The sequence below is a fragment of the Vanellus vanellus genome (genome assembly GCF_965231255.1).
Source record: "Vanellus vanellus genome assembly, chromosome: 2".
Lineage (NCBI taxonomy): Eukaryota > Metazoa > Chordata > Aves > Charadriiformes > Charadriidae > Vanellus > Vanellus vanellus.
Window position 1 is genome coordinate 119,205,246 of NC_138906.1, and position 23,214 is coordinate 119,228,459.

A 23,214-nucleotide genomic window follows, 5' to 3' on the forward strand; every position below is an offset into this window, starting at 1 on the left:
TTGCAATTAGTAGTACTAGTCTTGCTCTGGTTTTAGTCTGAAGTAAGTAACCAAGTTTTTAATCTGACATTTATACACATCTTTATGCTTGCAGGCTGAACTTTTAGCATTTGCGTAATAATCAGAATGTGGCAAAATACCCTCACCTTAGACTGCATTCAGGTAGCAATTAAAGTAGTTGTTGCTGCACACTTTCTACTGAGTTCATTTTATTTTTTTAAACAGGGTGAGAAGAGAGGCTGTATGGACTTCAGGAAGAGTTCAGGAGGAATGGAGTTTACATTGTAATAAATCAAATAACTTAGTGCATGTGTTTCAAAAAAGCCAGGAATTAGAACTGCATTCCCATGCATTTTATACTTTCCTAGCACAGCATAACATCCTGAATGTTAACTTTGTGTGAATTACAACCACTGAGACACATCCGTGCAGCTGTTTCATTGTTCTTCAGTGTAGGAACATGGTATATGCATAAGCCCCAGCCGTATGGAGACAAAGTTAGTTCAGTGTAACCAGGTGTAGTCTATACTGCTGGGGTTATACTCTAGGAAGGAACTGTACACAAATGGCAGGAGCAAGAGGACAGTGATACTTTCCACTAGAGGTGGAATGGTCAACTCAGTCAAGCTACAGGTTTATTGAGGAGGACAGCTGAGGATACGCATCAAGGAAGGGGTTAAGAAACAGTACTTTTATTTTGCTTTAGAGGGGTCACAACTACAGGTACGGTCACTTAAATACACCGGGCTCTTGAAGTACAGGTCTAGAAAAAAAAATATCTGTTCTTATGAAACAGAAGTTGCTCAAAACAAAGAAAAGTTAAAGTTGTGTAGATATTCCCCCCTCTTGAACCTGGGCAGGCAGGCAGGCAGGCACTAACTGTTTGTTTTTTTTTTTTTTTTTCCTAGCATTGCATGTTCAATGCTGAAGCACTGACCCAACAGCTAGACTGTTTCTATGTAGCTCAGAATCCCACTTGAAGTTGCACTGGAATTAAGACAGACTTCAAGAAATGCTGGCCAGAGTACAGGTTTGAGTGCAGAGATGAGACTTCCAAGAGACAGTGGTGTTTAATTTCTGCATCTACACATCACTGTAAGGGCCCCTGCCAAAGAAAAGGCCTTTCCCTTATCTATGCAAATGTGTCTCAGCATCACTACCTGGGTAATTCTAGTAGTGCCCAGAATAAAATTGGAAAGCATCTCATTGCCTTATTCACAGTTTCAGTAGTCCACCCTCAAGGCCAGAGCTGCAGCCTCGCTGCATATTCAAGGAGAAAGCTCTCGGTTCCCCAGCCATCCCCACCCCTATAAGCAGACTTTAGGGGCAAAAAGGTCCCCGAAGCACATGGAAGCACACTCTGCAACTTCACTGCAGCAGCTTTTGGAGTAGGCTTGCTTGGAAAGGGTCAGCACTGTCCAACACCACTCACTTTAGACTAGATGCAAGAAGTTTTGAAGCCTTTATTTAGTAGCAATTAAATTATTCAATTAACACTAACCTCCAGACAGCAGTTAAAATATTGTACAAAGAGCAGCTTGCCCTCTAGAAGCTCTGTACACAGTTCAATATAAACTTACACTTGAAGATTGAATGCACCCCACTGAAAAGGGGTAAAGCAGCTGTGCACAGGAGGCCTCACTGAGGTGCTGTACTACCTTTGAAATGCACAAGACTTCCTCCCAGGGAGTTTGCACAGTACAGACACAGGTCCTGTCCCCCCCACCATGTTCCACCGGGTCCTGGACTGATTAGGTTCTTGCTTTTTTGCAGTGGTGCTGGGCACCATAACTTCTAGTGTATGAAACAGATTCTTTTAAAACCTGTTACTAGTGTGCAGTTCAAATCAAATCTGTAGATATTGAAATGGCTCTTAATTCCTTAAACCATAAGGTTGGTAACAAAATAGGAGAGCAAAATTCAAAACACACTGCACAAAACATTGAATAAATACCTCTGAGTAATGTTACCAGCTTGAACAACTGCATTAATGCTCCAGAGAAAGGAATGCTTCTGCAATCTCTGACCAGAGCTCAGGCTTTAAGGGAGTTACTTTAGTAAAAGAAAAGTCACTTTATGAAAAATTACATCTTTACAGAAGTGACACACCCTTCTTCATTTAAGAACAGAATATTGCAATTACTGTGTGTGCTTTTAAACATTCTCATGTCACAATAAATAAAACCAGTTTTACTTGTGCCAATGTTATCTACGAAAGAAAGTATTCACAGAACAGCCGAAGGTGTTCTATTCCTCATACACCACAACCTAATATAGGTGTATTCAGCAAACACGGCAGCTCAAAACCATGGTGACTGACTTTGTCCACGCAGGACCCACCATCAGCCAGAAAAATTATTCTCCTACTTATGGGACTGCAGATTGTGTACCACCAGATTTAATGTGGAAACACTTAATATTTTGTTTGATAATATGTCAGTTATTTCAGGAGATAAGTAAAACAAGGGAAGACATTAAAACAGATTAAGACTTATTTGTATCAGTCATGGACTCCTTATTGCATTTTAATAAATATCAGGCAAGTTAAAGTAGTTTCTGTCCCAGTAGTTGCCAGAATAAAGCCAGTCCTGCGTACCAGTATAGGGATTGGGGCCTTGGTGGAACCACCTGCAAGGAAACATAGAGCCTGTTAGTGAAGCTATTAACACACACTTTTATGGAAGTTCAGAACTGCTTTGCTGCATCTTCAGCAGTTTATTGTTCAAAGTAATTATTGTGATTGCAGGAGCCCTCTTGGTTGTAAATTCGTAATTGAATTTAAAGGCATCTTCAGTGGCTAGATCTCCCCATTTGCCACACCACTTAAATGCCTCCTAGGTGAAATCACTGACACCAGTATTTTGTCAGTTGAAGCAGTCAAGACTATCACAAAAAAAAAAACAGGTAGAGTTTTTCTTCAAAGCAGTTGTGAACAATCATTTTGACATGCATAAGCAGTAACAGTTTTTGCAAGACACGTGAACACCACAAGCACTGCAGTCCTGAAAACAGAAGAAACATTATTTCCCTGGGATCTAGATTTCCCCTTGTTTTTTAAGGCCCTGTTTTGCAATGCACTCAGAACAAGTGTGCCAGTTACCCTCCTTGTAGATGAAATATCACCCGCAGGCTGCAGAAAAAGTCCTGGCTTAATACAACCCAGCTGTGTTGCATTACGCTGTTAGCGCTGGGGACCTAAGCTCAATGGCCACAAAGCTGATTCCATCTGCATGAAGTTACTTGCAAGCTTTTGCTAAGCTGGTTGTTGCTAGAATCACTGAAGTTTAGCACCGTCTTTCTTTCCTTCTTGCCGCTCCCCTCCTACCTACACCTGGAGGCACTGTGTATGCACACGCACACATGCATATGTATGTAACCTTTTAGTGGGGGAACATCTTGTCTGTAAAATAAGGTGCACTTACAAGGCCATACTACTGGCAAGCATCCCCCAGTGGTGACTACAACCCTGTCAAATCACCATGGCACAGAAGTTTGTCCTTATTCCTCCTCTTCCACCCCCCTTTTCTGGCAATTTTGCCGATGATAACCAAGCTGTGTGGCGAGGTAGATACGCTAGAGGGGAGGGATGCCATCCAGAGGGACCTGGACAGGCTGGAGAGGTGGGCCACCCAGGCCAAAGTGCAAGGTCCTACATCTGGGCCGGCGCAATCCCAAGCACAAATACAGGCTTGGCGGGAATGGATTGAGAACAGCCCTAAGGAGAAGGACCTGGGGTGCTAACTGATGAGAAGCTCAACATGAGCCAGCAATGCATGATCACAGCCCAGATAGCCAACCGTATCCTAGGCTGCATCAGGAGAAGCATGGCCAACAGGACAATGGAGGTGATTCTTCCCCTCTACTCTGCTCTGGTGAGACCCCAACATAAGAAGGACAGGGACCTGTTGGAGCAGGTCCAGAGGAGGGCCACAAAGATGATCAGAGGGCTGGAGCACCTCTCCTGTGAAGACAGGCTGAGAGAGTTGGAGTTGTTCAGTGGGGAGAAGAGAAGGCTCTGGGGAGACCTTATAGCAGCCTTCCAGTACCTGAAGGGGGCCTACAGGAGAGCTGGGGAAGGACTTTTTACAAGGGCATGTAGTGATAGGACAAGGGGGAATGGTTTTAAACTGCGGGAATGGTTTTAAACTAGAAGAGGGGAGATTTAGATTAGATACTATGGAGAAATTTTTCACTGTGAGGGTGGTGAGGCACTGGAACAGGTTGCCCAGAGAAGCTGTGGATGCCCCATCCCTGGAAGTGTTCAAGGCCAGGCTGGATGGGGCTTTGAGCAACCTGATGTAGTGGGAGGTATCCCTGCCTATAGCAGGGAGGTTGGAACTAGATGATCTTTAAGGCCCCTTCCAACCTAAACCATTCTGTGATTCTATAATCCTGCAGCCTGTAACTGAACACCGCTTTCTGTCTGGGGCCACCTACTCAATCTTCTGCCTCCACAGCACACTCTGCACAGCACTAGACCTCTAGCACTTTAACTTCTTGTTGTATTTTGCCAAGCCATGTTTATGGCACAAGTCAGCTTGCTAGAAGCTGGTTTTGTAGTTAATACACTCCACAGCTTCCTTTCACCTCCTCACTGGCCACAAAAGCCAGTTCTTGTTTTATATGCCTCACTGCAAACACACTCATTTAAGTCATGCGTGTGCAATGCAGCCCATTTTAACTCAGCTCTTCCCTTCTAGGATACTATAAGGTTTTAGAACAAATTTAAAGCACATTTGGACCAAATACGACTTGATCTCTTTAAAAAGCAAAAGCATAAAGGCCACCAGTGTTGCAGTGCCATGTTACAAAGCAGGGCAGCTAATAGGCAAATCTTGCTTGGCTCAAAAGATTCGAGATATGTATTGGAAGAAATGCCTTGTACCGTCTTCATGGTGGTAAACTGAACAGTTCAACACTTCAGTGGTTCTGCTGTTGTCCTGGTTAAGTGAACTGAAGTCAACAGAAGATAGAAGTCATTCACCCCAGTACTGTACATGGTTCACTACTGCACCACCTCTGCACAGGATGAGCCAGCTATTCCGACGTAACCAGTGTGTGTGCATGTATCTAGTTCACCTCCTCCTTCACAGGCAACAGCAGCTCATTCCAGAGCACAAAGCCAGGCATTTGCTGAGACAAAGGGCTATAAAAGTACAGTTACTTCATCTCTCAGATTAAGGAATTCTACCACCCAATACCTCACTAGTGTGTCCTCCACACTTGTACAGGTCAGGACAATGTCCCCCTCCTCCAGTGACCACCTGCTTCAGTAGGAAGGGGAAAGGTGATGGGAAGAACTAAGTTTGAGACACACAGGAGACCCAAAGCAATCAGATAATCTAGCCAGGTAAGTGACAGGGGAAGGGATGGACTGATTTTCATCAAAAGCAACAGACCACTGCTGTGTTTCAGAACTGAACTAGTCTTTTACTCAAGACTTAAGACAGTCTCTAAAACATTAAGTGTTCAACATGAATCACTTCTTCAGAAACACCAAGAGCCCACTTCTAAAATGGATTCAAAATAATTAAAAAAAAAAAAAAAAATTCACTGGGCACTTTGGAGAACTGGCTTACGAGGGAGGAACTCTGCTAGACAACGTAAGAAGCCTGCTTTTCTGTGGCGAGGAAATTGCAGTAGTTCATACCAGAGTTTACATTACACTGCAGATTAAGACCTACAGTTGACCTTCTGGGAACAGGTAGGAGAGTTTCCCTTCACAGTATCCATTTTTTCCCCCAAAAGCACAACTCTTCCTACATTTTTCACCTTCATCCTTTGGAGGAAGTCACACTAGGCATTCCTACTAAAGAGATCAGACACTAGGAATTTTCTGCCAAAGCTTTAGAAACATCCTGGAAAACAAAGAGTTCTTAAAGGATGTCCCAGGCAAGTGCTGAGCAGGTCTACAGTACCTGTACAACAGCAACTGAAGAACCTTGTGAATGGTGTCTGCACTAACTATACACCCCAAAAAACACTGCCCTGAGTTGCCCCCTGGAAATTCCCTGATTTCCATACCAACCTCAGGTGCTTTGAGCTATAACTTAAGATACTTCAGGCAACTGGAAGAACACAATGTAACCATCCCTTGCTTTGAAAACACTTGGTGAGAATTAGAACCACTCCAAATTCAGGAAAGGAAGAGGGAGGTGCAAGGCTGTCCAGCACTCAACACATTTACTCGGAAGCATTACAAAGATGTTATTTTCCACCAGTTTCAGGGCAAACAAACCCAAACACTTCAGGAGAGCAGGCACAGGGAAAAGACAAAGGCAGACACATCCAAACCTGGGACTCTGGGATGATGGGTGACTTCATTTGAAAAAAAAAAAAAAAAAAAAGAAAAAAGTGATTTATAGTTACAAACAGACATTTTAAAGCTATTTAATCCACAGTGTCTGGGTGTATTAATAGCTAGTTAATAGGGAAGAGATGAAGCTTGCTTACTTTTAGAGAGTTTAGCCCTACCATTATTTTTTTTCCCCATGAAGAGACCACCAATTTATTACTACATATTTAAGTAGACCCTGTCTGGTCAAACTAGATTAATTTGGTCATGTTTTCCCAGTTTCTGCTTAGCTTGTGTGTAAGAGCTCCCAACTGACCCCTCTCATAGTAAAAAAACCAAAACCAACAACATCCTGGCAGATCCCTTGTAAGCCAACTTTTCCCTTAGCTCTTGTAACTTTTGTAGTTAGCAACCCTCTCTCAGAAAGGAGAAAATGATTTGGGTATCTGGGCAATACAGTCGTTTTGCCAACTTTGAGAATAACCATATGCAGTGGGAATACAATATTGCCAGCACACAGCAACTGTTCCGAGAAGTCATGGGCAATAAGCTATCAGGTTCACCAGAGGAAGCATTTCCTCCTCTCTTTGGTTAAGCATGAAAATTTGAGGCAATTATAAATTAATCAGTGACAACAGTCCTTACAGGCAGCTATCAGTGGCAACATCTTTTTCATGTCAGAAGCAAGAGCTGCTCAGAAAAGACAATGTGGTTTGCATTTGATTGTGGGTGTGCAAGCAGTGAGAGGGAAGGAACTGAGACCAAGCCTGACACTTCTTTCTGGAAGCACTACAGCCTGGAGGGACCAAGTCTGCAAATACAACAGTGGCATCACCAAACCTGATGATGATGTCAGCTCTTCATGCTGACACAACGCTGCACATCACCAGCGTGGACGGGCAGTTAACCTGAATGTTCTAAACCTTTCTATAAGTACACACACAGAGGCAACAACACTAACCTTGTCTTCCAGTCTTCCTCTGACTTTGAACGATTTTTGCGGGCAGTCCTTTGTTTTTCTTCTAGCCTCTTCTTTTCTTCACTAGCTAGATCTTGAAGGAATAAAAATACACAAATAAAAATATAGAAGACGTTGAAGTGTAATATAAGACAGAGACATTACTCCATCTGACCCAGCAAATAAATAGGGGAAGGAGTAAAAGTTGTCCATTTAAAAAGCCCTCTACATAACACAGTAGAGCTTCTGGGCTTAGTTTAAGAGCAAAGCCAGGGCAGCTGTAGCACAAGATCAGCCAATGGGATTCCAGTCTTTAAGACTGCTAAATACATGTTTATCCACGGTCGGAGGACACTGAAAATGTGTTTATGTGACAGCAAATGAGAGCTAGAGGAGGTGGCATACCCAGAATTTATTTCAGTAGTGAAACTGATTTCAGAAATCTGGCCACCTGCTTCTTGTTAAGGTTTGGAGTAAGTTGTTACTAGTGCTTAGTTCCTAATCAAAAGTGGTTTGGAATATTAATTCCCAAACCACAAAGAATTGTCTCTCTGCAGCATCCCTCCATTTTTGTGTTAATGCACTAAGGCAGCATGGGTCATGGTCCTAAACAAGTAGAACTTCTGTTTGGCAGAAAGGATGGTCAGAGGGTCTGAGGAGTAAGTCAGACCAAGAAATACATTAGGTTAAAGGTGATCTCTTTCATATTTGAATCCTCAAAAAGCATTTCATAAACATCTTAGAAGTAGTTGGAGAATCACTTTTGGAAGACTATCAGCCATTCCCAGTTACCCTGCCAGCTACCAACACACTGCATATTACCAGTCTATCTGCTAGACAAACTTTATGCTGTTAGTATAGTTCAGGAATATGGTCTGTTGCTAACAACGTAGTTATTTGCACTTCAAGTTTAGACAGATTACTAGGAATGCTATGAACCAAGCATGTCTAATCTGCTGGCCACAGAAGAATCATGCAGAAAGGGAAGACTGGTTGTGGGAATTCACTGATCTGCTTTTTTAGAAGCCTCAGAGAAGCAGTTATCAGCTTCTGACAAAAAAGCCACACAAGCACAGCTGCACTGTATTATGCCTGTGTCACTGCTTTTCATACCTAGATCTCAGACCATTTATCAGAAATAGTCACAGTCACTGCATTATTATTACATAGGTGAAACTGAACCAGAAGTTTCATGACTTACCCCAACCACTTAGCAACCCAGAGAAAGCAAGAGGTCCCAATGCTTTTAGTCTACAAAGCTGGCCACCCTGCTTTAATATGCAAAAGTGCTAAAGAAAAGGGAGCAAAAGAGGGCTAGGGGGAGGCTGTTCCACACCATTATCAAAGTATTTAACAAGTCACACGTCAGAAGACTAAAAGACACTTTTCACTCTATGGCATCTACAGTAACAATATATGAGGTTTCTAAAAAGCGCACAATTTCTACTCACTGAAAGTTTCATAATGCATTTCTAATTCACTATTTTAGGACAACAGAAGCGTTCAACTCCCAGTGAAGAATTTTGCATCAAGCGTATTTTCTGGCATTACAGTTTCACTTAAATAGTGCATTTCTCAGAATTGGCACATCAAAATACTCCTTTTGCATCAGGCTGCTGGAAACGGAGAACTGAAAAGTTCACAAATACTCCCTTTCAATGCTCAGAGATTTTCTGCTTCGACTAGTTTCCAAGTACAGGGCTTGACTACAGAGCACAGCAGAGGACCTAAAGCTAAATAAAAAGTATTGCATGATGGAGTTTAAGATTCTTGCTTATACGGAAGAACATAAACAAGTAGGTGGTGTGGTGGGTTCCTGGCCAGGAACTACGCACTCACAAGATACTTGTTCGCTCCCATCTACCCCGGTGGATTAGGGGAGGGAATCAAAGAGCAAAAGCAAGAAAAAAGGAAAGACAGTTTAATAAGCGAAGGGAAAGAATAAAGGAGGAAAAAGTGATGCAAAGGCAATCACTACCTTCCACCAGTAGACCTGTATCCAGCCAGTCTCCAAGCAACAGCTACTTCCCTGACAAACCCAACTTACTGCTGAGCATGATGTTATACATTATGGAGTATCTCTTTGGTCACTCTGGGTCAGCTGTCCTGGCTGTGTCACCTCCCAGCTTCTTGCCCACCCCAGAGAGGACCTTAACACCATGCAAGTCTTGTTCAGCAATAGCTGAAACATTGATGTGTTATCAATCCTGCTTTTGTCACCAGTCTAAAACACAGCACTGTATATGGGCTGCTATGAAGAAAATTAACTCCATCCCAACCAGCCCCAGTACAGGTGGGTGACGTACCTTTCACTAGAAGCATACCACAACCTGCAGAAGCCTGCATTAAAGAGTTACTGTCCTGTAGCATGAAGGAATGTATCTTTATGGGCAGCTACTTACTCTAACAGTTCATCTAACAACTTGAATGTGGAATATTTTTTTTTCCCAGTTGTTCAGTTTTAACAAAAAAATAAAAACACCTTTGCCAATAACTGAAGTTACCTATTTCTCCATTTTCCATGGCTCTGATATCTGGTCGCAGCCGGCAGTCGGTTTTGGGAATGACACTCTCCATTTCTTTATCTAACTCATTCAAAGCCATAGCAAAGCTAGTAAAATTATACATCTGAAATTCAGAGACAAAGATAAAAGGTGACTTTATGATGTCTCTAGCTGCTAGTCTTAATACACAAGAAAGCTGCTGTCTGAAAACAAACATCCAAGTGCCTTTTCATTATTTAATCACTCAAGATAGGAATACTCAAGGTACCCGCAAAATTGCACTGGTAGGTAGAGCGTAGGTGATCCTTGGTGATTCTGTTTAACCAGGCCAGCATCCAATTACTCAGTGCACTATTTCTCTCTTATCTTCTTTTTCCAGTCCTACTGGTATTTTCCCTATCTCTCTAGAGACGCTCCCCCCTTGATTAACCCAATGAGGGCCACCTTTTCTTGTTCTAATTCTTTGTCTTTCCAGTTGCACGCATACTCTTGTACTCCGCCCATTGGCTCTCCAGCTCCACATCCCTTCACACACCAACTCATGCTACGGAGGCCTTGCAAGCATCTCCTAGGAAGTGTTTGTCCTATAATAAAGGTCTTCAGATGAGATTTCTCACAAGGTAGGTGCCTCAGTGTGGGGAGCAGGGTGGAGAGAAGAGGTGGGGAAATCCCCCATACCGCTAGTTACATGAAGCATCCCGTTTTCCACAGAAATTCCACTAACTCTGGACCTATGCCTGTGGCAGTTGTCCCTCTGACCCCACATTACAGAGCTACAACTGTAGTGGGAAAGTCTGTTGCAATAAACAGGCAAATCCAGACTTGTTAATGAAAAAGACAACAAATGGATTTGCTTTGCATCGAACACGCAGAATAACAGGATAGCACACACTGTCAATAAGCAAAAGCAGAGCTCACCTGCGCTGAATTTGGAGGTCTTGGAGTTATCTTCCACAGCAAAACACTTCCAGGAATAACATACACGCCCTCAGAATCTGGCAATGGCATTTCATCTGGTTCCTCAGTATTGCCCACCTAAAGGTAGTACACAAAGAAAAGAGGAGTTCTTTGGAGTCATAAACCATTTACACTCACTCATTCCAACACTGGAACTTACATAAAATTATTTCCTTGACCAAAATAATTTAAGCAACAAAGACACTTTTCTAAATGCTTGTTAAGAACAATAACAGCATTTACATAATACATACTCCTAGTTCCCTCCCATGGGAAACCTGCCAACAGTTTCTTGCATTGACATCTTCGTAGATATAATCTGGATATTCAAGCTTTAGGAAATATCATGTCAGACAGGACAGAGATGTCTTGTTTCCTCAGCATTTCCATGCCTGATATTTAACTCCACTACTGCTTCATTAAAGTGGTAGAAGTCCCACATTCCTCATCCTTCCACATCAAAGAAGCACCAGCACATAATGCAAATTCTGTCTTCAGTTTGTGCACAACAGAAAGCTCTACACTACTGTTCTTTGCTCAGAGGAACCTTCCTGTCCATTGACCACCACATACGACTGAAATGGCAAACTGCAAACGTTAAATGAATATCCTAGATAAGCTACTTCTTCTGGGAGGGGTATCCTGTGAAGGCTGACATACACAGCCTGAGGCAGCTCCAGCACCAGCACTGTGAAATGGTTTTCCCAGAAAGGGAAAAACTCCACCCAGGGTTACTAGAGCAGTAGAAAATAACCAGTGCTCACAGTGTGACCTGAAGTAGTTCTAAACCATCACCCTTTCTGCGCACTGCTGTAAAGCGGCTGGGGTCCAACGCTGTTGACACTAATTCCATCACACAAGCATACGTTACAATACTGAACTAAAGCCAGCTAGACAATAAACATGGCTCTCCCAAGAAAACTTGGGTGTGCTATGACAGCTAAAACCAGCAGCACATTTCAGAGACCACTGGACAGTAAAGCTGAACTTAAAGGCAACTAATGCCTTAAATACATTAGCTACATGCCAACAGCTTTAATCCTGCTGCTAATGAGCTTTGCTCTCTGATGGTTATGTCAGATAATATAGACTGATTTACCACAAGAAAAGTCAGTACCCAAACTGGACTCAGTTGTCCTCTGGCATGATTCATGTGTTATGTCTCCAAGAAAATGAGGAAGTATTAAGGATTCTGTTTCACTGTTGAGCGCTCGGGTACAGTGCTTTTCATAACAAACAGGTTGCAAAGTAACCAGAACAACACGCAGACCAGGTTCAGTCCCCCAGCTATTAAGATAAACAGGGCTTTTAGTTCATTACATCTGAACTGTGCTGGCAACCTGCCATTCTTTAAAGGGAAGGATCAAGCTTTCAGAAATTGGGAATTTCAAACAGAACAGGTTAGAAAGATATCCTTAGATCAAAATACAGACAGTTCAATACCAGACTGTCAAACTCCAAATCAGCTTTTATAGAAAGGCTACACCACACTGCAATTTGTGCCTTGCTGGATACATAATCTTAAAAATGTCATAAGAATCACAAAGAACTAGGTAAAAAGTGGATTGTCATGTGCTCTTGCCATAATGATCCATATTTTCTGCTCAGCACTACTCAGCCTCTCAGTATACTGCTAGGAGGGTAGTAACAGACTTCGCCAAAGCAAGATCTCTGGTGTCTGCAAATCAGGCATGTGTCAGGGCAGTTGCTGTTGCCTTACATTATGCTCTCTCTCATATATTTACACTGAAAGTTCTGCATAAAATGCTTCATCTTGAATAAAAAAAAGCTCTAATTCATTCAGAGCAGAATCATCCTGGTCTAACCCCAGGTCTACTATAACTCTTCTGATGTTGATAAAATATCACCTTTGCATACATGAAGGCTTGCCTAGCTCCCTCCAAAATTATTTTTCCTTAAGTTTTATCCCTATAAAAATCAAAGGGATTTGGGGGAAAATCTGGGGCAATTTACAAAAGGACTATCACCCAAGCAGGTCCCCTAAAGGGAGACAGAAGTGATTCTTCATTAGTAGCAAGAGAGCATGAAAGAGTAGCTGTAAAACAACTAAATCTGAACACTCTAATTAGAAGTAGTTTGAAAGGCTATGTACTTTCATGCTTGAATGAATCCTTCACTACCATGAAGGTACAAACCGCATCCAGACATTATACAAGACACTTGGCTCACCTAGATGCTCAGAAACCATAAGCAATATCAAATCCTCAAACACAAGGGGGCAGTGGGAATACATATTCAAAGGCTACTTGATTCACAGTGTGCACTACAAAGCTTTCAGTTTTCTACAAAGAAACAGTTCTGTTCAATGAGTAGGAAAAAAACCATGCTTTTTCTAGAGTCAGAGCAACATTGCAGCTTGAGCTTTATGCAATAGGAATCTTCATTTTTGAGGAGAAAAGCAAAGGTCATCTTAGGCATTGTTGGAAAATGCAAAGTGGTAGCTGAACAAAGACACAGGGTATGTTTTCCTTTGCTCCTTCTCCCTAGAGCTCACAAGGTCAGACTCTAAGAGAAGCAGTAATCCCCAGTGCTTTAGCGTTCTCCTGATGACAAGCACTGGAGCAATCTCAGATACAGCAGCAATCTGAACCTGCACAGAACAGCTTTCAGAGTTCTCTGTCTCTTTTTTCTTAAGTATAAAAACTACCAACGCCCAAACCAACAAAAAATCTGGCTTCAGTCACCAAAGAACCACCCCTGTTTTAAGCCACGTGCGTGGCTGTTCCTCATCAAGCTGTATGTTGTCACCATCACCATTCACTTTAAAGAAAAAAGATACTGCTAACCAGAAACCTAGAAGAATTAAGAATTGGTTTGGGTTTTTTTGGTTGTTTTTTTTTTTTTTGTGTGTTTTTTTTTTTTTTTCTTTTTCTGGCAGATGCACAATGCATCTCCCACAATGCAACTGTGGAGGAAAAAAAAAAGCAAGCATTTCTATGGTTGTGAAAATTCAATAGAAAGCAATTCAAAAATTCCTTGTAAAAGCTGGAAAATACGATGTTCTATCACAAGATGAGAAAATAGTCTGTCCTGGCTCTAGGAGTACAAAGCCTCCTATTAGAAAATAAATGTTATCATACACGATCAGAACCATGGTCCAACTAATGTACATGCTATTTCCTCCACATGATTTGGGAGGAAGAGGTAGGTAACAAACCACACAGTATTTAGATCATTCCAAGTTTGGGGAAGTTTGAATACAAATCCTTGAGAGAACAAGCATTTTATCCCTTAATGCTGGTACTCATCCAATCTGTTTTGTATGCTACTAGGAAAGAGAAAATAAGTGAGAAGAAATCTTAATGCTCTTAAATGCTGCTAAAATATTTAGCTGTCTTATCATGCTTTTGAGATATCACCTCTTTATGTGACTAATACCTGCTTACTGCTTTTCTTCTCTTCTGCGTTTTTCTTGTCATTTTTTTTGTAAGCTTCAAATGTAGCTGGGTCAACACTGTACAAACACTCAGTCCATTTCCCATACAGTGCACAAAGTTTCTTTTTGCTGTCAAAAAGAGACCAAGTTTACAAAGAAGCTTAAAGACATTTCATCATTTCAGACAAAAATATTTGAAAGAGGAATTTGAGCGCGACTCTTAAAACTCTGTTATTGGTGTTGCACAATTCATAACCTTGCTGTTGCAGATTAATGTCCTTGACAGACCGTATTAAAGGCATTCCATTCTATAGCTCCCATCAGAAACAGAGGGCAGCAATTTGATACCTATTAGGAATGAAGCTGTTACCTTTTGTCCTGAATGTAGCCTTCAACTTTGTGCAACTCCTTCCCAAAGAGGCCACAGGGCTTGAAGCTTAGTACACATTTCTCACCAGTTCTAAAGGCAGAAAAAGAGGGAGTTACTTCCAAATGCTTTTCCTTTTCAAATGTGCAGCAAGTGAAAGCACTCACATTCTTAACTTACTTATGGTTAGTTATTTCCACGTTTCCATACTGCTCAATCCAAAGTTTGCCTACAATAATGTTATGCACACAGCACGTAGGATTTGTCCATGTATAGGCTTCATTGTGTCTAAGGAACAGGAATAAAAATTAAAATGCTGTATCTTTGTACTGGATGTCACTCCTGCAACACGCCATCATCTATAAATGGCACCAAGTCTTGAAATGGACACGGCAATGTCAGGAAACCCAAGAAGTTTATTAACCTATTGCTACTGATTGTATCAATTCCTTAAAACAGGCACTTTAGTTCAGTCACTGTTAGCACTGAATGACACGAGGAAAGCCAACAGGACCGAAGCATGCTAGTCTTAGTAGGACTGATGCCCAGGCATACACAGAACATACAGACTCAAGCCCCACCTGCTGCTAGTATTAGTATATACAGTATATTATGAAAGGAACTGCCATCGTTTCTCCTCTCCTCATCCCCTCCTCCCGCAAAGTAATTTCCCATCAAACATTGGGATGGGGGTGTTAGACATGTCCATTCCTAAGCCATGAGGCTTTAATGCATGCTAGTCATCATGGATGAGGGCACTGTACCTATGCAATTGTTATTTATCAACTTACTCAAGAAGCTCCAAAGTCATTGTGCCTTTTGGTTCTGCTTCCACGCTCTTGCCCCAGAATTTGAGTTTAGGATAAATTGATCCATGAAATACAAAATCATTATTTAAACCTTCAGCATAGAAAGCACTGATTGGTGGGTGATGGCTAACTTGCTCTGAGAGAAGTCTAAATCCAAGATCATCTCTGCAAAATAAAGATAACCAAAGGCATGTATCGACATATCAAGTGTCGAGAAGTTACAGTTCTTTTCCCAAGGGTGAAACAGATAGTTGGGCCCAGTGCAAGAGTAAGTTAAAACCCCAGGATAACCCAAAACACATAGAACATCCTCATTCTAAGACCTGAGGACATAATCTAAAAAAGTAAGAACTACCAAATCTGATCAGCCAATATGTTTACTTTTGATAGTGACCTTGTTCTTCCAACTTCTGCATAAACATAGGCCAAAACCTCACCTGAGAAAAAAATCTGCCCTAAGCATAGCTGCACACTAATAGACTAACAGTGCCTATTTGTATTCTGGACACTCATATAATGAATATGACAATTCTAGTATCTCCCTTATGTACCATCCATCTTTTAATCCAGAAAATTTCAGAAAAAAAAGTCATTTTTTTAAGTAAAACTTGCTTTTAAACCTAGCAAATTTAATTTCCCTGCTCTGAGTTGAAAAGTTAAGTGGTTTCCCTTCACTGGAAGGTGCATTGCTGAACACCAACACACACTGAAAGCACCTCCAGCAGCTGCTAGGAGACCAGGCGGAATCTTACGAGCCGAAGAGCAGTCTGCAAGCCACCTGACAAGTCTAATGAAACATGTTACACAGAACCCAAATTACTCCACTCTTCAGTGCATATTCTGTTCATTACCTGATCAATTCATATGTCTCTCCAAGCAATGGGTTGAATGGCTTCCCTGTACGTTCCCACTGCGAGGCTACAGCAGACACAGCAAATGCAGCAACACACTATTCAAAAGAGTAAGAGTACACAGTTAATCTCCTCGATTTTACTCTTTAACAAGTATCAAAAGCAGTTATGGTATTACAGAATGATTCTTCTGAAATAGCTTATCAAAGTTCTGTTTACAACGCAGGGGAATAAGCAGTTTTCATCAAAAGGCTAAAAAAGCAAGCCTTCGGAAAAGCAAAATATTTTCCCAGATAAGCAAAACTGGTTCATGAATAAGAGAATCCAATATACAACAAATTTCAGGAGTTTCTCCTATAATGAGACTATGAAGAAAAAAAAAATCCCAACGCATTCATCAAGAGCTACCACTAATTATCACTCCCAAAGTACCTGCATTCGCTCAGTTGTGCTGGAAAGTGAGCTGGCTTTGTGGATGAGGTATGTATGTTCCATATACTCTGTAAGTCGTTGTAGGAAGCTCAGTGGCTCATTGAATATAACCGGCATTGTGATCTTCGACAACTCCTGATGCACAAATGAAATTTGTGTTAAAAAACAAATGATTAGATATGCTGACCTGAAGTAACCCAAGTGTAATTGGCTTATTACAAAAATAAATGATGCTCTTAGTGCTAATGCAACGTGCTTGACCTGGCTCTGCTAATGCTGAAAGGAAAAAACCCTGCAGATCCCTTATGAGCCTGATTAGCCTTAACGTCATCACAGATAGGCTTCTTTTAAAATAAAAAGGAAACCAAACATCAAACAAACAAACTTCCCATCAACAAATGCATTAAAAAGGTGAGATGAAACAGTGAAATGAAGTATTAACAACCCTTTTAAAGACTAAGTTATTTATTACTCTTAAAATAGATATAGGCCATCTAATTACTTAAACATTATCTTTTTTAGAGGCAGGTGGGCAGGCAGGGTGGAGGAGGATGAGAAAGGACAGAGAAACATGACAGCACAGGAGTAAAAACAGGGATTCTGTGCTCTGGAGAAAAAAAAAGAATTTTTGTAACAGGGATAAAAAAATTAAGAGAAGTCCTACAGTTTTGATGCTGTTTATTCTCTTTCCAATATTTAAAAAGCATGCCCTCTGAATGCATAACACAGCAATGTTTTAAACTGCCTGCAGGAGCAAATTAAAAGCATATAGTATGACCACTGGCAATGTATGCAGTAAACAGCACTGTTCTTAACCTGCATCTAGCACTAACAGCTTTGGCAGACACCTCGGTACAATCCACTCCAAGTTCCCCACCGCCCCGCCTCAAAACGCAACTTCTTGTGCAGCAATTTCTGCAAAGTAGAATTAAGACCTTTATGGATTATTTTTTTTCCTGAACACACCTTATGCAAGACAGGCTTTCAATCTGCTCTTTGTATTTTAAAGTTATAATACTTTTCTGCTAAAGCCACTGAGAGAAGCCACAGATGCTTCACAACAACTCACGAGACTGGGAGCTGCTGATACAGGCGTTCCCCAGCATTCCCACATCTCCTCGCCTGGTGCTGTTTCTAACTACAGCAAGGGGAGGAGGAGAAAACAGCAGTGACTAAACACATACATTTCCTTCTGTAGGCTACTGTTACAGGCTGACAGGGGTTTATCAGCAGTAAATACTTTCAGCCTATTGCAAGATCTAATGGAGAGAACTCTTCTCAATTCACCCTTAGCTGGAAGCAGATTATGTGTCAATCAGCTAACTTCTGCTCTGGCCACCATATGGACAGTAACACCATGGGGGGGGGGGAAAGACTGAGATACTAAGGGGAAGGGAAAAGAGCCAAAGTAGCTGTTGGGTTTTTTTGTTGTTTTGTTTCTTCACAAAGTAAAAAATTTTTGCTACCACAAAGTACTTTAAGGGTTAAAGTCAAGATAAAATGCTTTTGCTGAAGGAGTATTTCTCTGACCAAGTCTTACTTTTTCTAGTTGTGAAAGCAAATAAAGCAAAAGCAGCACATTTAAAAAAAAAAAAATCCCTCTCTCCAATAAGTTTTCATTTGAGCCTCAAATGAAACAATCAGTTCACATCTTTTATCTTTCTGATTTCTGATTACCTACCATTCCAATGCATTTTCTTAAGATACTCCAGATGCTGAAGTCATTTCTGGAAAACATTGGAGATGGCAAGCTTGTTCTGCAGAAAGGAAAAGGGAAAAAAGCAGAAGTAAGAACAGTTTTCCGTTATTAACCATGACTAAGAAACCCAAATACTCTTTTTTGAAAGTAACAGTTTTCCAATTTTTAAATTAAAACCCAAGTAGCAACGTCAATGCTACTTTGCAGCATTTGAACTGTTTTGCCTGCACAGAAACCTGAATTTCTCCAAAAGCAAAATCACTCCCTTCATTCTGTGTAACAGCAATGGAAGACAATTTCTACATCAGCTATCAGAACAGTGTTTTCACCATGGCACCGTTAAGATATTTAGTTGTGTCTTTGAGAGAAAGTAAGTTCTTGCTGAGTAGGTACGTTGGTACAGTCACTATGTCTGAACAGATCTGAGGGTTAAACAGTGGGGGTTTTTTGCTAGTCACCTATATACTGACAATGAAGGGTCATGACATTTATTGCCTATATTAAAATCGGCCCCTAGGAACAACAGAAAAAGCATCATTGTTAAAGAACAGAAGGCGCAGCAGTCTGTTCTACAGGGGGCTGACATATCCTGAAGAAAAATATACTTTCAAGACCAACATTTAGGCTCTGTAATACAGCTTGTACTTCTCAGCTTTATGAGAAATCAGGCACAGATTTTGTTCAGTTTTCTTATCGCTACTGACCAGCTCAACTATTAATCCAATTTACCTATAGAAAGGCATAAATATAGATCCCTTTGTCCACAACACCACTAAAATTCACATTTGGATCATGAAGCTATTACCAATGAGGAAAATTCTTAATAGGTAAGAATTACCTAGAGCTCACTCAAACTGCATGAACTATTTGAGTTTCAAAGTTTGGTTAACTCTGCCTAAATGATTGTGTTGCCCTCTTAATCAAGAAGGTCTTGTCTCCCCTCAGAGTAGCTGAAGCAGTATCTGTTTTAGAGAGTGTGAACAGGCTGTAGCTGCCTCCTCCACCCTGCTTTTCTGATAAACAGAAACATTACCAAGAGGAAACAAACAAACAAACAAACTATTCAGGCTAAGTTGTTAGTTTCAGAAGCCCTACTCACTGTGTTATCTCCGATACTTACCTGCTACTGAAACGCCTTTCAGAGTTGATGCTAAAGTCTTCAGAAACAACAAAACCAAAAAATGCTCCTTAAAATATAAGAAGCCCCATCCAATCAAAAACCCAGTCATATGCCTGAACTCCTTACAGTACCAAACTATGTTCTGTTAGCAAGCAGCTAGCAGCCTAACACTGACTTGCTTTACTCAGCTCCCATGGAGGAGAGGAGTGGGCAGGAGGATTTATTTTATTTGACCAACATGATATCACTCACTCCCTAATTCGGATTCTCCACTGACACAAAAATACTTTGTGAAACAGATATCTTGAATAATACTAAGTATAAAATAATTCTGTGGATGCTTTGATACAAATGTCCAGGAGAGGACAGTGTCAACCAAGTATTCAGTCTTATCTTCATTTGTAGTGTTTATTTTTTTTTTTTCCTGTGTAGTCTCCAATGAAGGCAGTTAGCAGAGTGGGTATTTGTCTTTAAGTAAGCCCTTCTGCATGTAAAATACACTCATGTGCTTTGTTTGCTGAAGTATACACAAGTATTGCTTTCCTTACATATTAAAACTTAAATTTTCATTAAAGTTAACCTGTTCTTCCATTCAATTTGTTTAATTACTTGAAAATTGGCATTCAGTTTCAGCCATTCATCCATATTTCTTATATATCTATATATATCATTCAAACCTGATATGGGAGTCGGTTCTTTTCACCATATACTGAAGAAACAAAGCAGTTTTAAGCCACCAAAAAAGATCCCAGGGACAAGTAGGGACATGCAGAAAAATGACAGACTGCCAAGACTTGAGGCCTATTAACCTTGACCCACTCCCTGTGATTAAGGGAAACATTTGTGAATGCAAAAATTTCCTTCCAGATGTCAATTTTAGAAACAACTCAGGAAGTTAATTTTAGAGCTTTAAGTGACAAAAACATCTGCAAGAATTTCTGTGCAGTAGAACAGATAAGATGCATTTAAGATCATTCACTTAAACAAAAACACTTGTCCAAAGCATTATCTATAGTAGATCAACTACTACAGGAATCTCGTGGGGAAGATGGTGTGAAAAAGGCACATTTAGCTTGGTCTTCATGTAAACCTGACTGAAGAACCTCCTGGGTCCCAAAAAGATAAACACAAACACATTTGCATTCTGAAAGGCCCCCAGTGGCGGGGGGCAAAGGGAAAGCTGACTACAAAAACTCAGCGATAAGAGGAAAACAGCAGTGACAAACAGATGTCAAATGTTGGCAGGTATTACAGAATATTTTTGTGCAAGGGTTTTTGGGGGTTTTGGTTGGTTGGGCTTTTTTTTTTTTTTGTTTGTTTGGATTATTTATTTGTTTGGGGTTTTTGTGTTTTGTTTTTTTTTTTTTTGTTGTTGTTGTTTTTTTGTTTGTTTGTTTTTTTAAGTTTGTCTCAGATTAAAAATTTCCCTGTGATTTGAATCCTTCCAGGTTACTTAATGTACTATTCTCCTATCTCTCAAATCCTCTCCCCAATTTTTTTTCAAAAATTAAGTCCACTCCCAAATCAACCTAAACTACAAGGAGTCACGTCACCCACGTTCTTTCAAACACTCCATGAACAATCAGTAGCACACAAACTACAATAAAAGAATCAGAACAAGACAACATTATAAGTGGCAGTGGCTTCACCTATCTATATATGTACATCTCAACACTTTAAATTCTTTGGAACCAACAGATTTATTCCTACATCTCCAAAACCGAAACACGCTCCCTACCCCCCCCAAAAAAACCCTCACCTCCACTTCCCTGTGCAAAACTCCCACCACTCAAATAAGAGAGGCAGATTAGAACTCAAGTTTTCTAGATGAACGTAGGAAATAAAGTCTTATTTATACTGACTGCTAAACAGTGTTATGTACTCTCACGTGCAACCCAAATACAGCTGCAGGTCCTCTATTCACCTGAGGGACTACAGGAGGGTAAGCCAAGATTTTAAGCAAAAGAAATTAATCTGGTCTATTCACTAAGTGACTTGTTTCCATGTGGTTAACAGAAACAGAAGTTAAACAAAAAAGTTATAGCAAACCAAAAGGTGTAAGGATCAACTGAAATGCTGTCACAACATTCTGACCCCCTCACTTTGCAGAGCATCAAGTAGTTAAGGCTTCTGCTCTGAAAGGGACACAGGTGGCATCACAGACAATGCATATATGACCACACGCCCTCTTAACTAGCCCCAAAACCCAAGAGGCACACAAACTGGAGCCAGCAGCTCCAGGTAGGCAACACAGTTCTGAAGTCATATCAAACTGATCCTGTACCAGGCCAAACATCATTGCCACAAACAGCGTAGAAACACCAAACAACTCCCATCCCCTGAGAAGGTTCTCTTGGAGGTAAAATCTAAATTGGCTGAGCTCTGGGGAGAAATAGTTTGCATCAATATATTTGGAGACAAATCCCAATGCATAACCACGGCGCCAGCTTGACATCACAGCTCAACCTATAATGTGCTCTATAGCCATTTAGTCACATAAAATATGATGATACATTCTTATCTATATGCAAAACAGATGTTTCCACTTTTCTTTAGCAGTAAGTTATTAGCCAGCCAATTTATGCACTTGTTTTACTCTAATATCCTATACTCTCTTTACTACTAAAGTCATAAAGCTCAGAGAAACAATTTACACAGAGGTACTTGTTCATTACTTTCCATTCTCCCTTATAAAAACAGCAGATCTTAAATCCTGCTCCAGTCACCTGTTCCATACAGTTCTGACAACACAGTGCAGTGTTATGGAAACTTGCCAAGTTATTTCTTTTTTATAGTAAACAGAAGATCAATTCCTGTTAAAACTCTTCAAGACAATGCATGTCAACATGCATCAATTTTCATGGTGATCACAAATCGCCTCGTTTCTCCTCATTGTTTCCAAGGCAATGAATGCAATTCAAATCTCCGCCTTCACCTAGTGCTTCCCCCCCACCCTTGAACTTCCTGCTCTAATTAGGAAAGGCACTTAGCCAAGGCCATAAATACCACCCTTGCTAACAACACATGAGTGCAGAGCAACATGCTTTGTCAGCTGCTTTAGGTTACCTTGCCAAACCACCCCGTTACTCCACCCAAGTCCTCATGTGCCTTCATCTTTGCCTAGTATGGGAGGGATGTACTTGCAGAGATTGTACCTTGAAACATCAGGTCTTTGACATTACCACATCACCGCAATTTAACTATTTAAGAGACCAAGTAACTAAGAATATTTTGCTTGTTCCTGTAAAATTAAATATTAATTTCCTGTTTTTACAGAAATCTGGTGTCCCCCCATCATCATTCTGCACATCCAGAACACTTCCAAAGTAGACTTTTTGAAACACACGGGAGTCTGGCTTGATCTGTAGCACAAACATTACATTGCCCCTTCACTGAAACTCGAGAACAGTGGTGTCTATTACATCTCATTAACTCCAGACCTATTGTCCTCCTTTATCAGCAAGGAAACAAACAAAAATGGATCATTTGACAACACAAAATAAGCACATAAAACATGGATGAGACTTTTAGAATAAGACTCCCTTTGTTCACATTTGAGTTTCTGATGCCAGGCTAGCAATATTTTTCATTCATTCCTGATACCAATAGAAGGATCAAATGACTGGAAATTAAAGAGGCAATAGGAGGAATAGGTCATTAAATATACATGAAGGAATTAAAATCCACATAGATTTAAATAAGATCTATTAAAAAACAAGCATGTCCACTTTCACATAGCACATTATTTTATTTTATTTTTTTTTTTACTTCTTCAGATTTAATTATCAAGAAACAAGATGCAAAGGAGCACACCAGCCTTGGAAA

The 23,214-nt window shown here is 40.6% G+C and overlaps 1 protein-coding gene across 7 annotated transcripts in view; it reads right to left on the reverse strand.

Moving 5' to 3' along the window:
- Positions 1-712: 712 nt before the first annotated feature.
- The window catches only part of OSBPL1A (oxysterol binding protein like 1A), a gene marked incomplete at its 5' end in the record, with an annotated part of 81,597 nt that continues 59,095 nt past the window's right edge, over positions 713-23,214 (reverse strand). For 6 of the 7 annotated variants that reach the window (XM_082480113.1, XM_082480115.1, XM_082480114.1 and 3 more), the window contains 12 exons: positions 713-2,628; positions 6,295-6,318; positions 7,257-7,347; positions 9,758-9,881; positions 10,676-10,792; positions 14,114-14,240; positions 14,482-14,571; positions 14,659-14,766; positions 15,270-15,452; positions 16,139-16,236; positions 16,571-16,705; positions 18,252-18,327. In XM_082480113.1, coding sequence (XP_082336239.1) covers positions 2,526-2,628; positions 6,295-6,318; positions 7,257-7,347; positions 9,758-9,881; positions 10,676-10,792; positions 14,114-14,240; positions 14,482-14,571; positions 14,659-14,766; positions 15,270-15,452; positions 16,139-16,236; positions 16,571-16,705; positions 18,252-18,327 — 1,276 coding nt within the window. In that variant the 3' untranslated portion in view covers positions 713-2,525. The remainder of the gene's footprint in view (positions 2,629-6,294; positions 6,319-7,256; positions 7,348-9,757; positions 9,882-10,675; positions 10,793-14,113; positions 14,241-14,481; positions 14,572-14,658; positions 14,767-15,269; positions 15,453-16,138; positions 16,237-16,570; positions 16,706-18,251; positions 18,328-23,214) is intronic. The other variant, XM_082480116.1, reaches the window with a different exon arrangement.